We start from the raw sequence: 19137 nt of genomic DNA on the forward strand, positions 1-19137 counted from the left end.
TTAAGACTGTCTGCCTAGTGAATTTGACCCTAAGTTTTCTTTTTTATTAATTCAAATCAATTAAAAATATGCTCAAAGAGTAATTTCAAACTGCTCAAAATTTTATTATTTAGAAGAACAAAAGACTTAAGAGATTGAGGGCCACATTCAGGGCATTCTCCCCTATTCCTTTACAATTGCAAAATTAATAGTTTATTGTTGGTTAAAATTAATCCGTCCGCTCAAAAAGCGGTTGCTCACGTGCAAAAAGTAATTCAAACCACCACCCCTATATGCAGTTTGGGAGTTCATTTCAATGCGGAAGTTCCATCAGCTGCGCCTAATGGGGTTTTGGGTGAAAATGTGTGCGTGAATGCGCCCGGGATTCAATCAAGGTGACGGAAATTGATTTTGCCACCTTCTAATTCAATGTTAATTGACGACGCCATCGAATGGATTGTGCCGCAGTGATAAGGAGTTTGGCATTGTTCGTACACCCTGTGTGTGTGCAAAGTGGATTAGGGGTGCCTCACCATCGCTCTACGTTACCCATCCCTCTGCTAGTCAACCTCACATGCTTTTTGCAGGGAGTTAACTTCAACTTTCTGCGCGATGTTTGAGTGAGTTTGGGGGGCTGAGGGGGTGGTACTTAGTCCTCTTCACAGAGACTGAATCTATTTTCACTCATCCCCCACCCCCATAGAGCACGACGGAGTCTCTTCTCTTATAGAGGTGCAACTTGTGACGGTCTTGTTGATCGTGAGAAAAATGTTGAGGTGACTTCTTGGTGTTCGGTGCTCATATATGGATGGCGCCTGGTCGTATTTATTATTCACAGCCCTATAGTCACGTACTGTGAGTTCTCATACATAACAACATATTCACTTGGGTAGCTTCTTCGCACAACTTTGTACCCATCGCCATAGGATTTTTCCCCCGGTTGGTGGGAAAATAATTCAAGCTGCGAAAATTGAACTTGTTGAAATAACTTTTGAGGCATAATCAAACTTGTATGGGCACGTAATTGGCTCCCACAGGCAACCAACCCCCCGCCCCCTCTCTTCCCTGTAATGCACTTCAGGGGTTTGAGATGAAATTCATCAATAAGATAATAATTCTCGTATAAGAAACTTTTCCTTTTCCAACTACATACAGAATTTCAATGAAGTTTTTCAACTTTTTCTTTTTATCAAAATCATCTTTTTTTTTCCTTTGAAGAAATCACTGCAGCTGCACTGAATTATCGCGTTGCACTTCTTCACGACAGTTTATTTTTCTTTTATAGAACTCGATGCAATAGAAAGATTTCTACCAAAAAGATACCCCACAAGAAGATGAAGAAAAAAATCCTTCAGCTTGATTTTCGGGATTTACTCGACTTAATTGAATTTCTTGAGTGATGCTCCTGCTTTTTTTTTTCATGCCATCTTCCATCCACAGAAAATACCGTCACCGCACCCCAATTTATCCCCATTTCGTTTCTTAGCCCCTCCCGCCCCTCTCCCCGTACAAACGATGGGTACCACACAGTGCGGAATACTCATGAAGAGATCAAAAGTTTCCACTCACTAACACGCCAGACATAAAGAAGACTTTTTACTGCCACAGAAGCGGGAGCAAAAGTTTCTTGAGCCCCATCCGTGCTGAGGGTTCGCAATCGAGGTGCCCCCACTAACGTATGCAGAGAGCGTGCCAAAATGTGGTGATGGAACTTTTTCAACCAGTTAATCTGCATACATTTGATCCCATCCAGCATCTTCTCTACACCCCTCCCCAAGAAAACTCACCCCTTCAAAACCCATCCCTCCCCTATATAGTCAGAACTAACTTCCGCACTGCTACATATATGTGTGTAAATGCCAACTATCGCCATTTGCTCACCCGCACGCACGCCATTCTGAATTAAAATACAAAGCACCACTCAATTGTCAACATTTTTGCATTCATAGAATTTTTCCTTTTTTTTCTCAGATATTTATTTGCGTGGGAGGAGCAGAAGGAAAAGCCTCTGAAAAGCCACAAACGAGCAGAAAAGTGTTTTGTGGCAGTTAAGTGTGTTAAAATGGCTCAATAGGGGATTTTTCTAACGGTCATTTAAATGCAAAGTTAAGAGAAAGAATGTTTAGTAGGGCAATTTAACCCTTTCGCGACGGCATGGAACAAGAAGCATTCGGTTTTCTTTATCATATATATATTTTATGGGTTTTATCAGAGGACATTTTTTGGTTGAAACGTTAAAACGACTTTGTGGCATTTTATTTGAAAATTTAACGAATTTATTTAACTCATTAACCCTTTCGCGCTCGTATGGAACATATAGAAACTCTGAAATATTCGGTCTTATAACGAAAATTCTTTAAATGTTGTCTCAGAAAACTTTTCTTCTAAAAAAAAGTCATTGAGGAAAATCAATTAAATTAATTTAACCCTTTCTCGACATTATAAAACACAGACAAAGTTGAAACATTCAATCTTTAAATTGCGATATTTATTTTGTGGATTAAAAAAAGATGCATTCCTTTTGGTAGAGAAATAATAAAATTAAACCTTTCGAAAAACCTTTTCATGAAAATTTTTTTTAAATTTTTTTTATTAATTCAACTGTTTTTCCTGTGTTCAGGCAGAAAATGAAAATGTAAGAATGCCGCGAAGTAGATTTGCTTTGAATCAATGAAAAAATTGTGGGTCATTGACCTCATCCATATGATTAAAATTTCAAGTTCAAATGCATTAGCAAAAAATGAAATATCCCGTAGATAGTGCCGATAAGCGGCAAATAATTTGAATCTTTGTAACCCAATTTTTAGTCTTTGTACAACTTTCACCATGGAAAGATGTGTCTTGTTGAAACCTTCGCCGTGTGAAGAATAAATGTAATTTTGTCCACCTTCATCAAGTGAAGAATAAATGTTGCATTTAATTTGTTTCTCAAGTGAATAAATTTCTAGAACTTTCATCAATTGAAGTGTGTGATTTATTCTTGTTTATTTCTCATCAATTGAGAACAGTCAAAGTGTGCGAACAGTAGGAAATTTCATGGATTTCTTGTGTCCTCATCGCCACCTTTAAATGTCAAATATTCAAGGACAAAGTGTAATTTCTCAAAGAAGTTGTGCATCAGTCAGTGAAAGATCCACCAGAACCAGTTCTGTGTGATCTCCTGGCCAATTTATCCGTCGGAGAACATACCCAAGGAAGTTCTGCAGCGACGTGGAGAGAAATCTTAACCCCAAGGGCGCGAGCCGGATCTCAAGGCTCAGTAACATTATATCCTGTCATTTCAGGTAAAGCCTCCACCATATGCCTGACCTTTGTGCCCATCAATGGGAATCATTATTAATTATGCTGTGTCACCTATATCATTGAAGGTACAGTGACAATCCATTGAGTACCATCAGTGCCCACCAGGGGAAGATTTCTAATCTCTTTTATTTGCCTATATCATTGAAGGTAAACTATTCTCCATTTGGTCCTTCGAGCCGGATCTCAAGGCTCAGTAACATTATATCCTGTCATTTCAGGTAAAGCCTCCACCATATGCCTGACCTTTGTGCCCATCAATGGGAATCATTATTAATTATGCTGTGTCACCTATATCATTGAAGGTACAGTGACAATCCATTGAGTACCATCAGTGCCCACCAGGGGAAGATTTCTAATCTCTTTTATTTGCCTATATCATTGAAGGTAAACTATTCTCCATTTGGTCCATCGAGCATCGTGTGAAGTCGGAGCGTACTTCACCCAGCGCAGTGTCTACCCGGAAGCTCAGAGATTCGTGCAAGGCTCAGCGGACTACCGTCAAACGGATCATAGAGGAATACGAGAGGATTGCGACCCAAGTACCGCAAGATGATTCAATGGACAACAATGCCCATCTCTCGCCTCACGCTGTGCTCATGGCCATGGCTGCAATTCTCGAACCAATTCGAGTGCCACAATTTTCTGGATTATGCACAAATGGGAACCATTTCCACCATTCATTTGTGTCTGTGGTAGACATCAATCCACGCTTTATCAACTTGCATCAACTGCACTATCTTAAGACATCCCCCATGGGAGAAGCTGAGAAGATAGTTGAGCATCTGGGATCATCGGACTTCAACTATTCTGTCGCTTGGGATCGCCTCAATGAGCGTTGCAATGACAAAGTTGCATCTGTGCGGGAGTTGATGGCCACTTGGACACGCTCACATGAACATCGTGCTTCCTCAGAGAGTTCATCACTGCAGCATCCGCCAGTCAGCAACACGAGTAAGTCCAACCCATCTTTCAATAAGGACTCAACTTATGCTTCAATTGTTAGTGAAAATCATATTTATTGTCAGATTAGTCCTCACAAATTATGTAAATGCAAAAAGTTCTTAGATCACCCTGCTAACATTAGATTTGAGGTAGTCAAGATTCTTAATAATTGTCAAAACTATTTGTTTGAGGTTCATAATTTGGCCAATTGCACTTTTTCCCTTTGCAAAATGTGCAACATTGCACACATTCAATTTATTTATGATGATATGCAATCTGCATCGACCCATGTCACTGGAGGACATCCTCCGTACGCAAAACCCCTTGCCACTTCATCGATCACAGGATTTGATGGAAATGCAACAATCCTACCAGCAGGATATCAATTCTCCAGCACTTCGTCATGTTCTACGTCGTGTGGTGTGAAGTCTCATGAACTTTCTTCCATCGCGAGGACTGCAGTGTTGGATCAATTTGGGACTCAGCATGCCCGTCGTTTGGTATTAGATCCAACTTCCCAGGTCAATACAATCTCCTCACACTTGTGTCACATCCTGAATCTCCCATGTCAGATTTCTCGAGTTATTGTGGGCTGTGTGAATGATTCTACCTCATCGTGTAGTCAGGAGATCCAGGTGAAACATCTATACCATCGTCTTGGCAATCTCTTGTCTCAGGTGATTGTCTGCCTTGTGATGCCCAAGGTCACCATTGACCAGCCCCATTGGTTTGTGGATATATCAAGGATCAGGATCCCTAAGCAATTCTTCTTCGCTGAACCCAACTTGCACATGCAACACCGAATTGATTCCCTCATCGGGGGAGCGCATGTTTGGAAATACCTTGGAAGAAATTCCCATCATCTGGGAGAAGGATTTCCCACTCTACAGGACAGTGTCTTTGGAAGGCTTACTGTGAGACCATGTTTCAAGATTTCTCCTCCACAACGGGTGTCTTGCAATCTCACCACCATCTCTCAATTGGACGAGACCTTGAGGAAGCCCATGAGTAGTCTTGAGGAGCATGATTTAGCTGTGCAGTCATTTACTGCCCATTCAGGATCTGTAGAGGAGTCTGTGTCAACTGAGGAGCCCATTGCGTCATGTGATACCATTTATTGCATGCCTCATGAATGTTTGGCGCTAGATGAATCGAAGCCTATGGAAAGGCAGTCTATTATCTATGTCAACTCGGGATCTTCGTCAGGGCAAACTCACAATGATTCACTTCAAGTTGATCAGGATGTCCAGCCACCATTGGTTTCAATGAGATGGAGAGTTCTCTCAAGCCACAATCCATTGCTACACACCACCCAGAATGTGAGTCTTTAAAGATTCTCACTAGAGCATCATCAATTTGCTCTCAAAGAATTTATTCTCAAGAATAAACATACAATAAATGAGGTTAGATTGCTTGTTATTTGTTTTGATTTGCATCTATCTCTCTCTGTCAAAAATCATGCCCTGAACTATCATGCCAGTGTTGGAAGGAAACATTTCCCGTCGACCGCAAACTTCATCAGGTGCAATTCTTATGTTGATGTTGATAGTCATTTACTGTCGAAAGGATCATTCCTACATAAGCTACATAGAGATAGAAGTTTGGAGACACTTAATTCCCCATCTCATCTCTTCAAATCAGTCAAATTACTTCCAACAAAAATCATTTCTACAAGCGAAATATTTGAAACTTTCAACCATAAATTTAATCGAAGACAACTTCACATTGAATCTCCAATTGCGCCATCGATTTTGAGGTTAAATCAGTGCTTCATCAGTGGAGAAATCTTAGTGAGAAAGTTCATCAAATCTTTGTCACAATTGTGTTGTCAAGAACCTCATCGGGGGAGCGTTGTTATTCACACCTCTCAGCATCGGATTCAGGAAGTTTCCCATCAATTGGCTTACCCTTTTCTGGAGAGAATTAGGGAAGTCGCCATCAAGTCATTTCAAGGTCACTTTAGTTACAAGGAAGTGACACCCGGACATTGTAGCATACGAAATCCCACCATTGCTACACCTGTCTTCAGTTCATCAGAAATGGGCAGACTCATCCTCGGGCACATTTGCCAAGCTCTACAGCAACATTTGGATCAATTCTGGACGCGAAATTGCCTCAAATACCTATAAATTCAGCACAAGAGGGATTTGCTATTGGACAATTTGATGGCAGGAAAACGCAGTGGAGAATACGCAATGTTCGCCGGACACTCTCAAGGAAACTTGTCCGGAAATGGAGGAAGCAGTCAGAGTGGCAAGGATGAAGGGATGTGACAGGGTGTTTCTTTTTTGTGGCCAGTAAATTCATTCATATTTAACTTTCTCCCCATAAAAATTAATTTATAGATTCATTTGGTTTTTCTGAATTAGTTTGAGTATTTTAGCAGGGTGAATTAGGCAGGAAATATTCAAATTGTTACTTAAAGTGAAGAAAAATCATTGTATTTGTTACGGCGGCGATGAGCGGGGGAGAATGTTCAGGCAGAAAATGAAAATGTAAGAATGCCGCGAAGTAGATTTGCTTTGAATCAATGAAAAAATTGTGGGTCATTGACCTCATCCATATGATTAAAATTTCAAGTTCAAATGCATTAGCAAAAAATGAAATATCCCGTAGATAGTGCCGATAAGCGGCAAATAATTTGAATCTTTGTAACCCAATTTTTAGTCTTTGTACAACTTTCACCATGGAAAGATGTGTCTTGTTGAAACCTTCGCCGTGTGAAGAATAAATGTAATTTTGTCCACCTTCATCAAGTGAAGAATAAATGTTGCATTTAATTTGTTTCTCAAGTGAATAAATTTCTAGAACTTTCATCAATTGAAGTGTGTGATTTATTCTTGTTTATTTCTCATCAATTGAGAACAGTCAAAGTGTGCGAACAGTAGGAAATTTCATGGATTTCTTGTGTCCTCATCGCCACCTTTAAATGTCAAATATTCAAGGACAAAGTGTAATTTCTCAAAGAAGTTGTGCATCAGTCAGTGAAAGATCCACCAGAACCAGTTCTGTGTGATCTCCTGGCCAATTTATCCGTCGGAGAACATACCCAAGGAAGTTCTGCAGCGACGTGGAGAGAAATCTTAACCCCAAGGGCGCGAGCCGGATCTCAAGGCTCAGTAACATTATATCCTGTCATTTCAGGTAAAGCCTCCACCATATGCCTGACCTTTGTGCCCATCAATGGGAATCATTATTAATTATGCTGTGTCACCTATATCATTGAAGGTACAGTGACAATCCATTGAGTACCATCAGTGCCCACCAGGGGAAGATTTCTAATCTCTTTTATTTGCCTATATCATTGAAGGTAAACTATTCTCCATCCTGTTATAGAAATACATTTAATTCACGTAGAAGAAGTCAAAAAAATACGTTTTTCCTGAAATATATCCTTTGAGAGCATTCATAGTATAAATAACGTGATAAAACAGCGCATGTTTCAATGTTTTAGAAACATTGAATCATTCGATCTTTACACTTTTAAAAGAAAATTCTAACACGAAACGTTTTCTTTTAAATCTTCTTTTTAAGTTAGACGTATTTCCAACGTAGAAAAGCGCCTAATTTTAATTTTATACTATCTAAACTTTTAACGTTTAGATCGGCGCTTGACCCAATCAACGCGAAAGGGTTAAAATAGCACACTAAAATCGTTGGAAGTATCTTCTTAAGATTACCTAATAAAGAAACATCTCTCCACAATGTTAGAACTTTTGATTTCTTACGCAGATCTTCTTCTAGATTATTTTCTAGCTTTAATATATTTTATTTTCTGCTTCCCCAAGAGCAGCATTATTTTAGGATTCAAAGACAGTTGAGCAATTCTATGTAAGGAATTTGAGGGATTTGTCTTCACCACGAGAGAGTGGCTGGATTTCCTTCGATGTTGTCCTAAATTTGTCCAACTGCCTACACCCCCACCCCTGCTGTGACGCTCCTGCGGGCAGTGAAAGATTTTGGGGATGTCTTGTAAGCAAAGAAGGAACACTTTTGCCTTGTTCTTGTTATCTGTCGATATCTGATCAACATTGTGGTGCACATTGTCAGAGGGTCTCTAACCGTACGAATGGGGGGTGGTTTGAGTCACCCCATCGGCCTTTTTTTACGATTATTATCATTGTGGCCGATACACATCGCAGTTCATTACATTGAGCTCTCGGCAAGTTTTCCGATATGGCGAAAGTCGATTCTTCTCTTGTGGAGGGTGGCCCTACCAGGGGGGAGGGGTGGTTTGAATGTGAACATCTTTTGGGGCTCTCTACACGAGCCAAAAAGAAGCTAAAGGAACAAAAATGGGTGAAGAATGTGGCTCGGGAAGGGCAGGGTGCCCAGTAGACAAAAATCTGTAACATGAATCCTCCACATCCGACCTCACCACCCACCCTTCCTCAATATCATATCCTATGTGTAGGTATATACAGAGAAAACAACCCTCCTGCAGACAAGACAATTTTTTGCACCACATCGCCATTGAGAACTATCTCTCCGATGTTCTTCGATGGAAAATAGTGAAATAGGAGGATCGAATGTCTCTCGCCAGTCGTGTTCCTCTAGCGAGGCTCTCACAGAGATAAGTTTGTGGTGAAACGGCGGCAAGAGGAAGAAGAAAAAAAATGGGATAGAGATTATTTTTATATACATAATTTCCCGTAGACTGAGTTGCGCTTACGATCGATAAGCCATAAACATAAATTTTAATAGCATCTCCAGCTGGAAATTGAGTGGCGTGAGACGCAAAAAGAAATTCTTCCTTATGATAAGAACATAAGCAAAAGGAGTAGCACAAGCCATGGCGAAATGTACGACAAATAAGCCAACAAGTCCCGGAAATTGCTCTTTTTTTGCAACCCTCCGCCACAACAAGAGAAGCACTTTAAATAAACCATGCTTAATGAGCTTTCGCTAATGAGGGAATAGCTCCCGGGTGGATTTTCTTTCGCACATAGCCAAGTTTATGGGCCATGGGACGAGATACCCTTGTTTTGCAACTAAATAATTTTATTCTTTTATGTTGGAAAAATGCAAAAACTTCCACGTTTTTGTAAACGATTTAAGATGGGTTATTGTTTGAAACATTCATGAGATGGGAAAAATTGTTGAAGAAATCATGCAAAATAAGTTGAATTGAGGGTGAAAAAACTTGTAAGTTTGTAAGAAAATATTAAGAAAAGAAAAGCGATTGAAAGAGAAGTATAGAATTAAACAAAAGAATTAAAAATATAGAATTAAAAGCATTAAGTTTCTTGTTTTATGTACAATTTGACCTTGAAAATCCTTAGAAAGATTATATAAAGGCTTCTGGGAGAACTGTGGACGAGTTTTCCTAAGTGTCTTCATAACTTATTCAAAGACTAAGTCAGATACTCTTAGATTAAGTCAATTCTAAATTAAAATTCTTCAAAATTTGCTAAAGAGGTTCTAGAACTCTGTTTTTTTAACCGTATTTTTGTAACTTTTATGAAAATAAAAGCTTTTTATTCTATTTTTATGCGCACAAAGTTCACAAAGAAATTTCTAGGCAAATCTGGGCTAAAAATATGTATCAATGAAAACTAAAAAAAAAGTATTCTATTAGGCCTTAATCTTCTTAATCTTTTTCAGTTCCTTAGATTTGTGATTCAGATCAAGTTTTGCTTTATAAATCGTTAATTTTAAATCAAATTTTTTAGGAATCTTAAGCAATTACAGCTTCTAAATAATATTGTTCAGGTGTTCTAATGCAGCGACAGAAAGTAAATAATTCTCTAATCAAACACAGATTCTGCTATAAAGGGAAAATTCTTTTGAATTTTCTCAGTCTTCTCCTCAATATTTCACATACAAAATGAATTCATTAAACGTTTTAATTTTAACTCTTCTATTTGTAATTTTATTGGTTAAAAGCTCCCAGGCTTTTCTTCCATCTGACCCAAGTATCTGTGTTAAAAATTTAGTATTGGACACAGGAAGGACTTGTGAGGAAAGTGAAGATTTTCCGGATATAAAGAACGTTAAAAATGGAAAAAGAGTTTACATTGTCTGCACTGATTCAGATGCAGTTGATTATACATTTTATGTTTGTATCGATATGAATCGTCTTCCTGGAGCACCGTATCCTGAGAAGGAAATCCTTCCTGAGTGTGAGTATTGGGGAGTCCTCTTCCCATATTATTCCTAATCATTTTAAAATAACATCAATTTGAAGAGTTTTTAATAACATCAAAAATTTCAAATTAATTGAAAAGGAGTATATTCATTTTTTAAAAAAAAACATAAATTTTTTACCCAATATAACTGAATTAATTAAATTTTTAAATTTATTGCAGCAGTAACTTATGCCCAGATTTATAAGGTATTAACCAATTAGTTGGCTCGCTTTTTACACCAAGTATTATTTCTTCAAAATCTTTCTTTTTTTATTTATTTTAAAATTAACCTTTTCAATTTTTTTAGCTGATGACTACGGAAATCACTGAAACCAAAAACCCAAAAAAGAAACCGAAGAATTCAAAAGCAGACCAAGATCCTTCAGAACGTCGTATAGGATATTCAGCCAGAAATCCAATTTCTGTTTAATTTTACAATTTGTTTTGAAAGAAAAATGATATTTTAAAATTTCTATGTAAAAAAAACAGTTATTAAAACGAAAATTCAATCTTTTCAATGAGAAAACTTAGGTTTAAGTAAGGTTTATTCACCACCCGACGCCACGCTATGGTGAATAATTCTTTTTTTTTTTCACCACGTCAAAATGGCGGCTTATAAGCTTCAACAAATTGTATGGAAAATATATGTCTAGATTTCTAGATTTTAAGTAAACATTGCACTTAAAATCACTTTACAAATCCACGCATTTGAAAACAACAAAAATATAAATTCAACGGAATAAACTTTCCACAAGGAAAACTTTCAACTTTTTCGAATTTTTTTTTTAAAGTTTTTTTTCCTTGTGATAAAGAAACTTTGCAACATTCCTAAACCAAAATTTCTTGCAAATTTGCTAAAAAGGTTCTAAAACTCTCTTTTAACCGAAATTATCGTAAGTTTTACGAAAAAAAACCTTTTCGTGACATTTTTATGCATCCAAAAGTCAACAAAGAAACTTCTGAGCCATTTTGGGTTAAAAAGATCAACAAAAAGTAAGAGAAAAGTTCTTCATTTAGCCTGAATCTTCTCAATCTTAATCATTTTTCAGATTTGTGATTCAGATCAAGTTTTGCTTTTAATGAAAATTTTAAGAGTTTTAGGTCTTTTACAGCTGCTAATATTTGTTCAAATGTTTTGAAGTAAAAGCATAGATTTTAACATTAAACAATTCTATTGCAGCAACAGAAAGTAAATAAATCTCTAATCAAACACAGATTCTGCTATAAAGGGAAAATTCTTTTGAATTTTCTCAGTCTTCTCCTCAATATTTCACATACAAAATGAATTCATTAAACGTTTTAATTTTAACTCTTCTATTTGTAATTTTATTGGTGAAAAACTCTCAGGCTTTTCTTCCATCTGACCCAAGTATCTGTGTTAAAAATTTAGTATTGGACACAGGAAGGACTTGTGAGGAAAGTGAAGATTTTCCAGATATCAAGAACGTTAAAAATGGAAAAAGAGTTTACATTGTCTGCACTGATTCAGATGCAATTGATTATAAATTTTATATTTGTTTCGATATGAATCGTCTTCCTGGAGCACCGTATCCTGAGGAAGAAATCCTTCGTGAATGTAAGTATTCGGTTGTCCCACAATAATTCAGAATCATTTTCAATAAACCCTAAAAAAGTAAATGATAATCAAATACATTTGCAAACGCTTAAATGCTTAAAATTAAAGAAATTCAAAAATAACTTTTTAGAGCGAAACTTCTTTTCAAAAGCGAAAATATTTTTAAATTTATGTTTGGCCACTTAACGAGAATTCATCAAAATTCTTAATTTTCCACTCAAAACTGATTTGAATTTTTTTTTAAATCTCAAAACATCCCTTACCTATTTATTTTTATTTGCTTGATTTTAATATTTCAAAAAGATTTTTTTTGTTTTAAAAAAAATTAATTAAAAGGTTACTCACATTGAAGCTAAAATTAATTTTGATTACTGTATTCAATTATATTCTATTCAATTGATTAAAAGATTTTTAATATTTATTACAGCAACGGTAACTTATGCCCAAATTTATGAGGTTAGTAAGCAATTATTTCTTTAATTTTTTTTATTTATTTCAAAATAAATCTTTTCAATTTTTAGCTGATGACTACGGAAATCACTGAAACCAAAAACCCAAAAAAGAAACCGAAGATTTCAAAACCGGACCCAGACCCTTCAGCAATTCGTCCAGGATTTTCATTTAGAAATCCAATTTCTGTTTAATTTTACAATTTCTTTTAAAAGAAAAATTATATTTTGAAATATTCTATATAAAAACAGTTATTAAAACGAAAAATCAATCTTTTCAACGATAAAACTCAGTCTTGAGTAAGATTTTTTCACCACCCGACGCCACGCTATGGTGAATAATTCTCTTTTTTCACCACATCAAAATGGCGGCTTATAAACTTCAACAAATTGTATGGAAAATGCAAGCCAATGCAATGTTTACTTAAAATCGCTTTACAAATTCACGCATTTGAAAGCAACAAATATATAAATTCAACGGAATAAACTTTCCACAAGGAAAACTTTCAACTTTTGCGTATTTTTTTTTAAAGTTTTTTTTCCATGTGGTGAAGAAACTTTGCGACATAATTTTGATGTGACGAAGAGAAAAATATATTTTGTGTTATTAGTTGGTTGGGAAGTGAATGGGAAAAGTTTATTCAACATTTTTATGCGCATTGGGCCTTCCCGCATCTGCCTCGCGCGCTAAGAAGTTCCGAAATCTTCCCTTTTTGCCGATGGGAACTTCTTCTTTTTTTTTCTGCAGAGCACTTCTGTTGAATGAGGAAATATTCGGAAATTGAATGAGAACTACGTGTCCTCCCCCGCATGTCTTTTGCACTTTGTATAGGGGGCGGGTTTGCAATAAAAATATAAGAAATTGCGAATTTTCTTGAGGAAAATCCCATGACGATGTGACACAGAATTATGCTCCTTTTCTTCATCCTCTTGCGTGCCATAGATGAGTTTTGTGTGGAGTATGTGCTGCACTACATACACCTCCTGAGGATTCACTGTGTGCTCCCGGTAGAGGTGAAGTTGCCCTGAAACTCGCAATGATGCCATCAGCACCGTGGGAAATTCATGGATTTCATAAATTAAACTAATCAACTTCAACGTTCCCTGTGCTATGCTTTTCTTTTGAAGTACCTTCCTCGAATCATTTTGTATTCTGTTTTTTTTTCAGTTTTACCTCAATTGCATAACGACGGGCTCTGTTTGTCGTTGAGTTTTTTTTTTTTGAAACTTCTTTCAAGTGGAAATATTTCTGGGTGAGAATTTGAAGAGTTTGTTGAAGGATGAATATTTGTTTTTTCTTGAGAATTAGTAAATAAAAAACTGTAAAGAATCGAAATTCAATTAAAATTATTATGTTAAATATTTTCAAAGGATGTTCTGATTATCGGCAAAAAAAATCAAAATATGTATTAGTTTTAGTTATAAGTTTTAGAAGCTTAAAAAATATTTACTAATTCAAACCCAATAAAAGGACTAAATTCAAGTCAAAAAAATACTAAATTCACGCCGAAACTAGCTCAATTCTAGCCCAAAACAAACTAATTCAAGCCGAAAAATGATATTTGGTTTTCATTCTTTAAGAGCGCTTCAGATTGAGATATAAGTTCATAAAAATGTTTAATAAAAGTCTAGAAAGTAGTAAGCCCAAAAGTATCAAAGAGAACTCAATTCAAGCCAAAAAGTACTAAATTCAAGCTAAAAAAAGACTTAATTCAAGCCTAAAAATGTTTAATTCAAATAAAGAATAGTTGTAAATTCGAGCCAAAAAATAGTAGATTTGTTTTTTCAGTTTTTATTCAGTCATTTCTCTTTAAAAATTTAAAAAAAAATGGAACTTGCAATGTTCTAGAAGGGTTATTGAGATCTTTGATTTCTTTAAGAGCAAATAACCGTTAAAGTTCTTGGTCAAATGTAAATAATTAGCTTCCATTTTCTATCTCAATCCTTAGCCGCCATTATACGTTTTTGGACAGATTTCTTACCTGAATAAATTGTTTTCTCATTAAGAGGTCATTAAAATATCTTTAAGGATCTATTAATTACCTTTTTTCTTAATCCTTAAGAAAGGCTTCTAGAAGTTTCTATTAATTATAATTATCCCTAATCATACCTGCTTCGATAATCCCTTATACCTGCTACTTTGTGAACTTTTGGAACTATCTTACCTGAGGCTCACCTATAAATAGAGCTCTCTGGCAGTTCGAGAGTCATTCAGCTTTTGATTTTTGCCTTTGCAACAAGTCTTACTTTGAAATAAAAAAAAAAGAGAAAAATAACTCAAATATTCAAAAATGAGTAGTTTTGTCCGAGATTGCCAGATCATCTACGATACTACGTGTATTGTAAAGGAAGTTCTAGAGAGCGTGATTGGTGAAGAATGTGATGTTCTGGGGAGTTTTGAGTTTAAAATGCCTAAAAAAGGCGACGAAGCACCATTACCCGAACAACCAGCTGTCTGGACAATGACAGAAGACGAGAGGAAGGTCCTGGAAGCCAGATCCAGTGTCCAGAAGCCAAAGATTGTGAACAGAGTGCAGCCATCTCCTATCGAGAGAAACCATCAACCAGCGGCAACCGTTCCAGTTCAAAATGAAGCAGAATTGGAAGCAAAAATGCTGTCTCTTGCACAACAGATCGCACAAGCTGTGAATTTGCATGAGACTTCAACGCAGACAATTCCTCCTGCTTCCTTCACTCCAGTGCAACCTGCGTACAACATGATGGCAAGAAATGTTACTATGCCGCCGGTGAATTTCAAACAACAGTCGAGGGTCTTTCCTAGGAGATCAAGCCAAGGACGGCCCTTGCGGTTCATAAACTACAAAATTCCGCCTCCTCCTGGCTTCGGGCCCTACTTCATCATACCAGCTCAAACACCAGTTTTCTTCAAACCAACGAACTTTGTTAATTAAACTCAATTATTTGAAATTGTTAATTGAAAACTAGAAACTCCTATTCATTTTCATGTAATTGTATAAATTCAGTGTTTCTCATGAATGTCTATGTAGTTTATGAATGTATCGATTTTATGTAACAAACTTTGAGAAAAATTAAAACATTATTATATCTAAATCATCTGTCTTTTCAAAAAAAAAACTTCTTCTCTGTCGTATTCTTCTCTTTCGGTTGATATCGTTGGCATCGCGAATTTCCTCTCTTTCAGAATCGAGAACGTACAGAATCATGGCGGCCATACAACCATTTAAGTTGTATTACCAGGTAAGTAAGAAAACAAGTAAGTTTTATGGTCCTGTGTATAGGATGGTTAAAGAAAACTGCTGCTTTGAAGGATCCAAATATGAAAGATGGATAAGACAGAATTTAATGTGAAGAATATAATTTTATTAGCCACGAGATTAGAATCTAATTCTAGTATTTGTTAGGTAATACTTTTGTTAATGAATCATTCCGGTTTATAGAAAGTGCATATTATAGTCAGGCTTAGATTCTTTCCATTTTTTTTTGTTTTAGAAAACAACACGCAAAAAAAATTCCAAAATCGGCTTGGACCTTCAATGTTTTCAATGGCGTCAAATATTCAAAATTCAAACCGTTTAAATTAAAAATATATCCGTTAAACGGTTCTCTACATTTTCTTAAAACTCTTAAATAAATTGAGTAGAAAATTTTTCAAAAAATTCTTAGAATTTTATTAGATTTTATAGAAAAAACTTCCAACAAAAGAACAAAAATGCATAAAAGCATTCCGTCAGGACATGATTTACTAACAAAACTCCTCAAAATTCCTCCCGGAAAATCTTCCATTGACATACGGATGAGGTGAAATTGTCTCTCTGTCTAAAGCTGTGGAATCTTTGGGAATTCCGGTAGACTTTTGCGGCATTTGATGCATCTCTGTGGCGGCAAAATACCTGCCTGGGGCGAAGGATGATTGAAGTGCATCCGGCGGGGGGTGGATGATGCTGATGGCGCCGGGAGTTTTGTTCCAACACTGTGAGACACTCTGTAGCGCCATGGGTTTGCCCATAAGGAGTACATTCTGTGAGGATGAGTGGAAATTTGTGCCTGGTATGACAGGATTTCAATTTCGCAGGACGTGGGGTGGCATGTCGAGTGTATGATTTTCCTGTATTGTCATCTTGAACATGCATCCCATCTTCATGGCTTTTTCCCGCCCGCCACAAAATTTATGCATGAGGAAGGTGATGATGATATTGAAGTGTCTCTCACACGGAGTACTGTCGGGCTTTTCGTGTGATTATTTAATGAGGCAAACACCGAGTGTGTGGAAGGATGTTTCAGAAACCGCAAGTACTTTGTTCCAATATATAATGGTGTGGCTTATGGTAGTTACACACATTGATTTTCAAGAGCAATCCTCCCGAGTCATTGAGGTGCGTGCACGAGTGGAAGGAAATTTCCTTGGAAAATCTTTTGCTATTTTAATATTTCTTTGCTTGAAAGATTTTAAGTTTAAATGTCGAAATAAGTTGTGTCATTTACAGACAACTTTCAAAATCAATGACATTAAGCAGTTCTGTCAAACAAGTCCTGTCATAAATTACCGTCAAAGTTTCAATTTGAACAATAACGTTTTTCAAACGATTTTTACTTCTTTAAGACAATTTCTCTTTTGTCTATTCAATTTGAAAAAATGTTGCCCTTGAGCAATGTCAGAAAAGGACTAAACTTCCTGGCCAGCGACCCTTCTTTGAGAGAAATAAATATTTTCGTCCATTAGAGAAAGTTTCCTCTCAGCTCATTTCACGAAAGCGATTTACACCAAATTGCTCGTACCCCTTTTTCCGCTCAAGACGACACTCAGTGACTTTCCAAGTATCCTCGTGCGGAGTTCATTTAGCTACCAACCCTCTCCCTCCTACCACCTTACAGCTGCCATCCGGAGCAGTGAGAATGGGGGATGTGCTAAATGTGTGTCTCTGTTTCCGATGTTTCAACGTCTTTTAACACATTACTTGTCACCATAATTAGCGTCTCATTTCGTGCAGGCATCCACCCACTCATCATTTCACGCTGCCACTTCCAGCCACACACACACGTACACCCTGCAGCCGCATCCTGTCGATCCTCACACCACCAACGACAACCCATTCAGGACGGTGTTTACTTTGAAGGAGAGGACGAAATTTCGTGCAATGGGTGCGAAACGGTGGTTAGCGTGTAAAATGTCGGCGGGGGTGCGAAGTCATCAATTTATCAGGCCAAGGGATGCCTGTTAATTATTGTCATCAGGAGCAGAAAGGCCCTTCTGCAACATCACTCATGTGATTGTGTTTCAGACACACACAAACACCTCAAATAATCACACACACACCCCCCTCGAGTGGGCCATCCTTCTCGTTCACCACACACCACCTCAGCATGGAGTGTCCTACATATTATCGTCCTGCCTGGCAAAGGATGTAGTACCCATCCTCCAGCCAGGAGCTTTCATCAATCTCCCCAAGTAGTGGGATAGGTGAGGTACCGCTTAGGGGGTGAGCTACAGCATGGAATATTGTTCTGCTGCTTGAGATTTATGACCTCATGAATGAATTTTCAGCTTCAAATTGTTTGACATTGACATTTTAAAATGTAACGGTTATTAAGCTCGAAGTGACAGCACTTAAACTTGACAGATAGATTCTTCTGTCAAAAATTGGCAGATCTGTCTTTATCTAATTTCTTTTTGACTGAATTGTGTGTTTTGTTAACATTTAGAGGACAAAACTGGTAATTACCGCCAGTTTGACTATTTTAAACCGTCACAGATTAAAATCTATCCAACTTATATTGATAAATTCTACATTTATGTGTAGGCAACTTCAATTACTACAAGTTCTTGGAAAGAAAATTTGGAAAAACGTTTTCTTTACAATAGAAAATTGAGGTCAAAGTTTGAGGTTAGAAATTCCTGTCCTCCAAGTGTTAAAGAATCAGAAAAATTGCAGAGAAAAAGTTAAAGTTTTTGATCGGAAATATATCTATCACACTCAATCCTTTCGCGTCATAAAAACGTATAACCCAAAACACGCGAAAGGGTTAAAATAAGCTTAAAAGTTAAGAAAATTGTGTTGTCAGTTATAAGATTGTTAATATTACATTAAAAATCTTATAAAGATCTTAACAATTTGTTTCATTTTCTTTACTCATGTTTTTTTAATGACCTTTTCAAAGCTCATTAAAGATCTATCTGGAACATATTTATTATTTTTTTTTATGGAAAGATTTAAAAAACCAAAATTCTCAAAATCTCACAAAAATTCTAAAGTTGTAATAAAAGAAAAGATTTTATTAGAATATTTTAAAATATTATTAAACTCCTAGAACTCCTAATAAGAGAAACAAACTAAAAATAATGTAATTTTTTTCCAGAATACGAAAATTCTTACAACTTACATCACAATTTACAATAAAAAAAGTTTTTTACATAATCAACCCAAATTCTTAAGTTTTTTAACCTTATTTAACTAGAGATATATTAAATATTCTCAAAATGAAAAATTAAAGATCATTTTCTTTAATATTTACTAATTTTCGTTTGTTTCTATGTCTCATATTTAAAGATTTTAATCTCATTTTATTTTAAAGATCAATCTCAAATTTTTCTTTTCATTCTAATTAAATCATTATACCAGTTAAAAAACAATCTATTCTTTTTATTTCGATTTTATTAATAAAAACTTAATAATTTTCCTCCCTAATCAATGAATTCCATTGTCCAGGGAAATAAAATCAAAAGGAGAGAGAGGAGAGACTCAGAGTGGCATTAATTATCCCTAAAATTGGTGCTGTTTAC

General features: G+C 36.3%; 6 protein-coding genes across 13 annotated transcripts in view; 2 read left to right on the forward strand and 4 right to left on the reverse strand.

Moving 5' to 3' along the window:
• The window catches only part of LOC129789858 (serine/arginine repetitive matrix protein 1-like), a 982101-nt gene that overhangs the window by 678570 nt on the left and 284394 nt on the right, over positions 1-19137 (reverse strand). The window lies entirely within an intron of this gene.
• The window catches only part of LOC129791241 (fatty acid synthase-like), a 1176504-nt gene that overhangs the window by 348477 nt on the left and 808890 nt on the right, over positions 1-19137 (reverse strand). The gene's annotated exons all lie outside the window — the stretch shown is intronic.
• The window catches only part of LOC129789856 (glutamine-dependent NAD(+) synthetase), a 932624-nt gene that overhangs the window by 348477 nt on the left and 565010 nt on the right, over positions 1-19137 (reverse strand). The gene's annotated exons all lie outside the window — the stretch shown is intronic.
• LOC129789960 (pupal cuticle protein) overlaps positions 1-19137 on the forward strand; it is a 1201887-nt gene that overhangs the window by 311165 nt on the left and 871585 nt on the right. The window lies entirely within an intron of this gene.
• LOC129789919 (keratin, type I cytoskeletal 9-like) overlaps positions 1-19137 on the reverse strand; it is a 480279-nt gene that overhangs the window by 93392 nt on the left and 367750 nt on the right. The window lies entirely within an intron of this gene.
• LOC129789976 (uncharacterized) lies at positions 11601-12577 on the forward strand. Its single transcript, XM_055827126.1, has 3 exons — positions 11601-11928; positions 12356-12384; positions 12450-12577. Exons 1-3 carry the CDS (start codon positions 11634-11636, stop codon positions 12570-12572), a joined length of 447 nt encoding a protein of 148 aa, XP_055683101.1. The 5' UTR covers positions 11601-11633; the 3' UTR covers positions 12573-12577.

Source organism: Lutzomyia longipalpis, chromosome 2 (genome assembly GCF_024334085.1).
Source record: "Lutzomyia longipalpis isolate SR_M1_2022 chromosome 2, ASM2433408v1".
NCBI classification, from domain to species: Eukaryota; Metazoa; Arthropoda; class Insecta; order Diptera; family Psychodidae; genus Lutzomyia; species Lutzomyia longipalpis.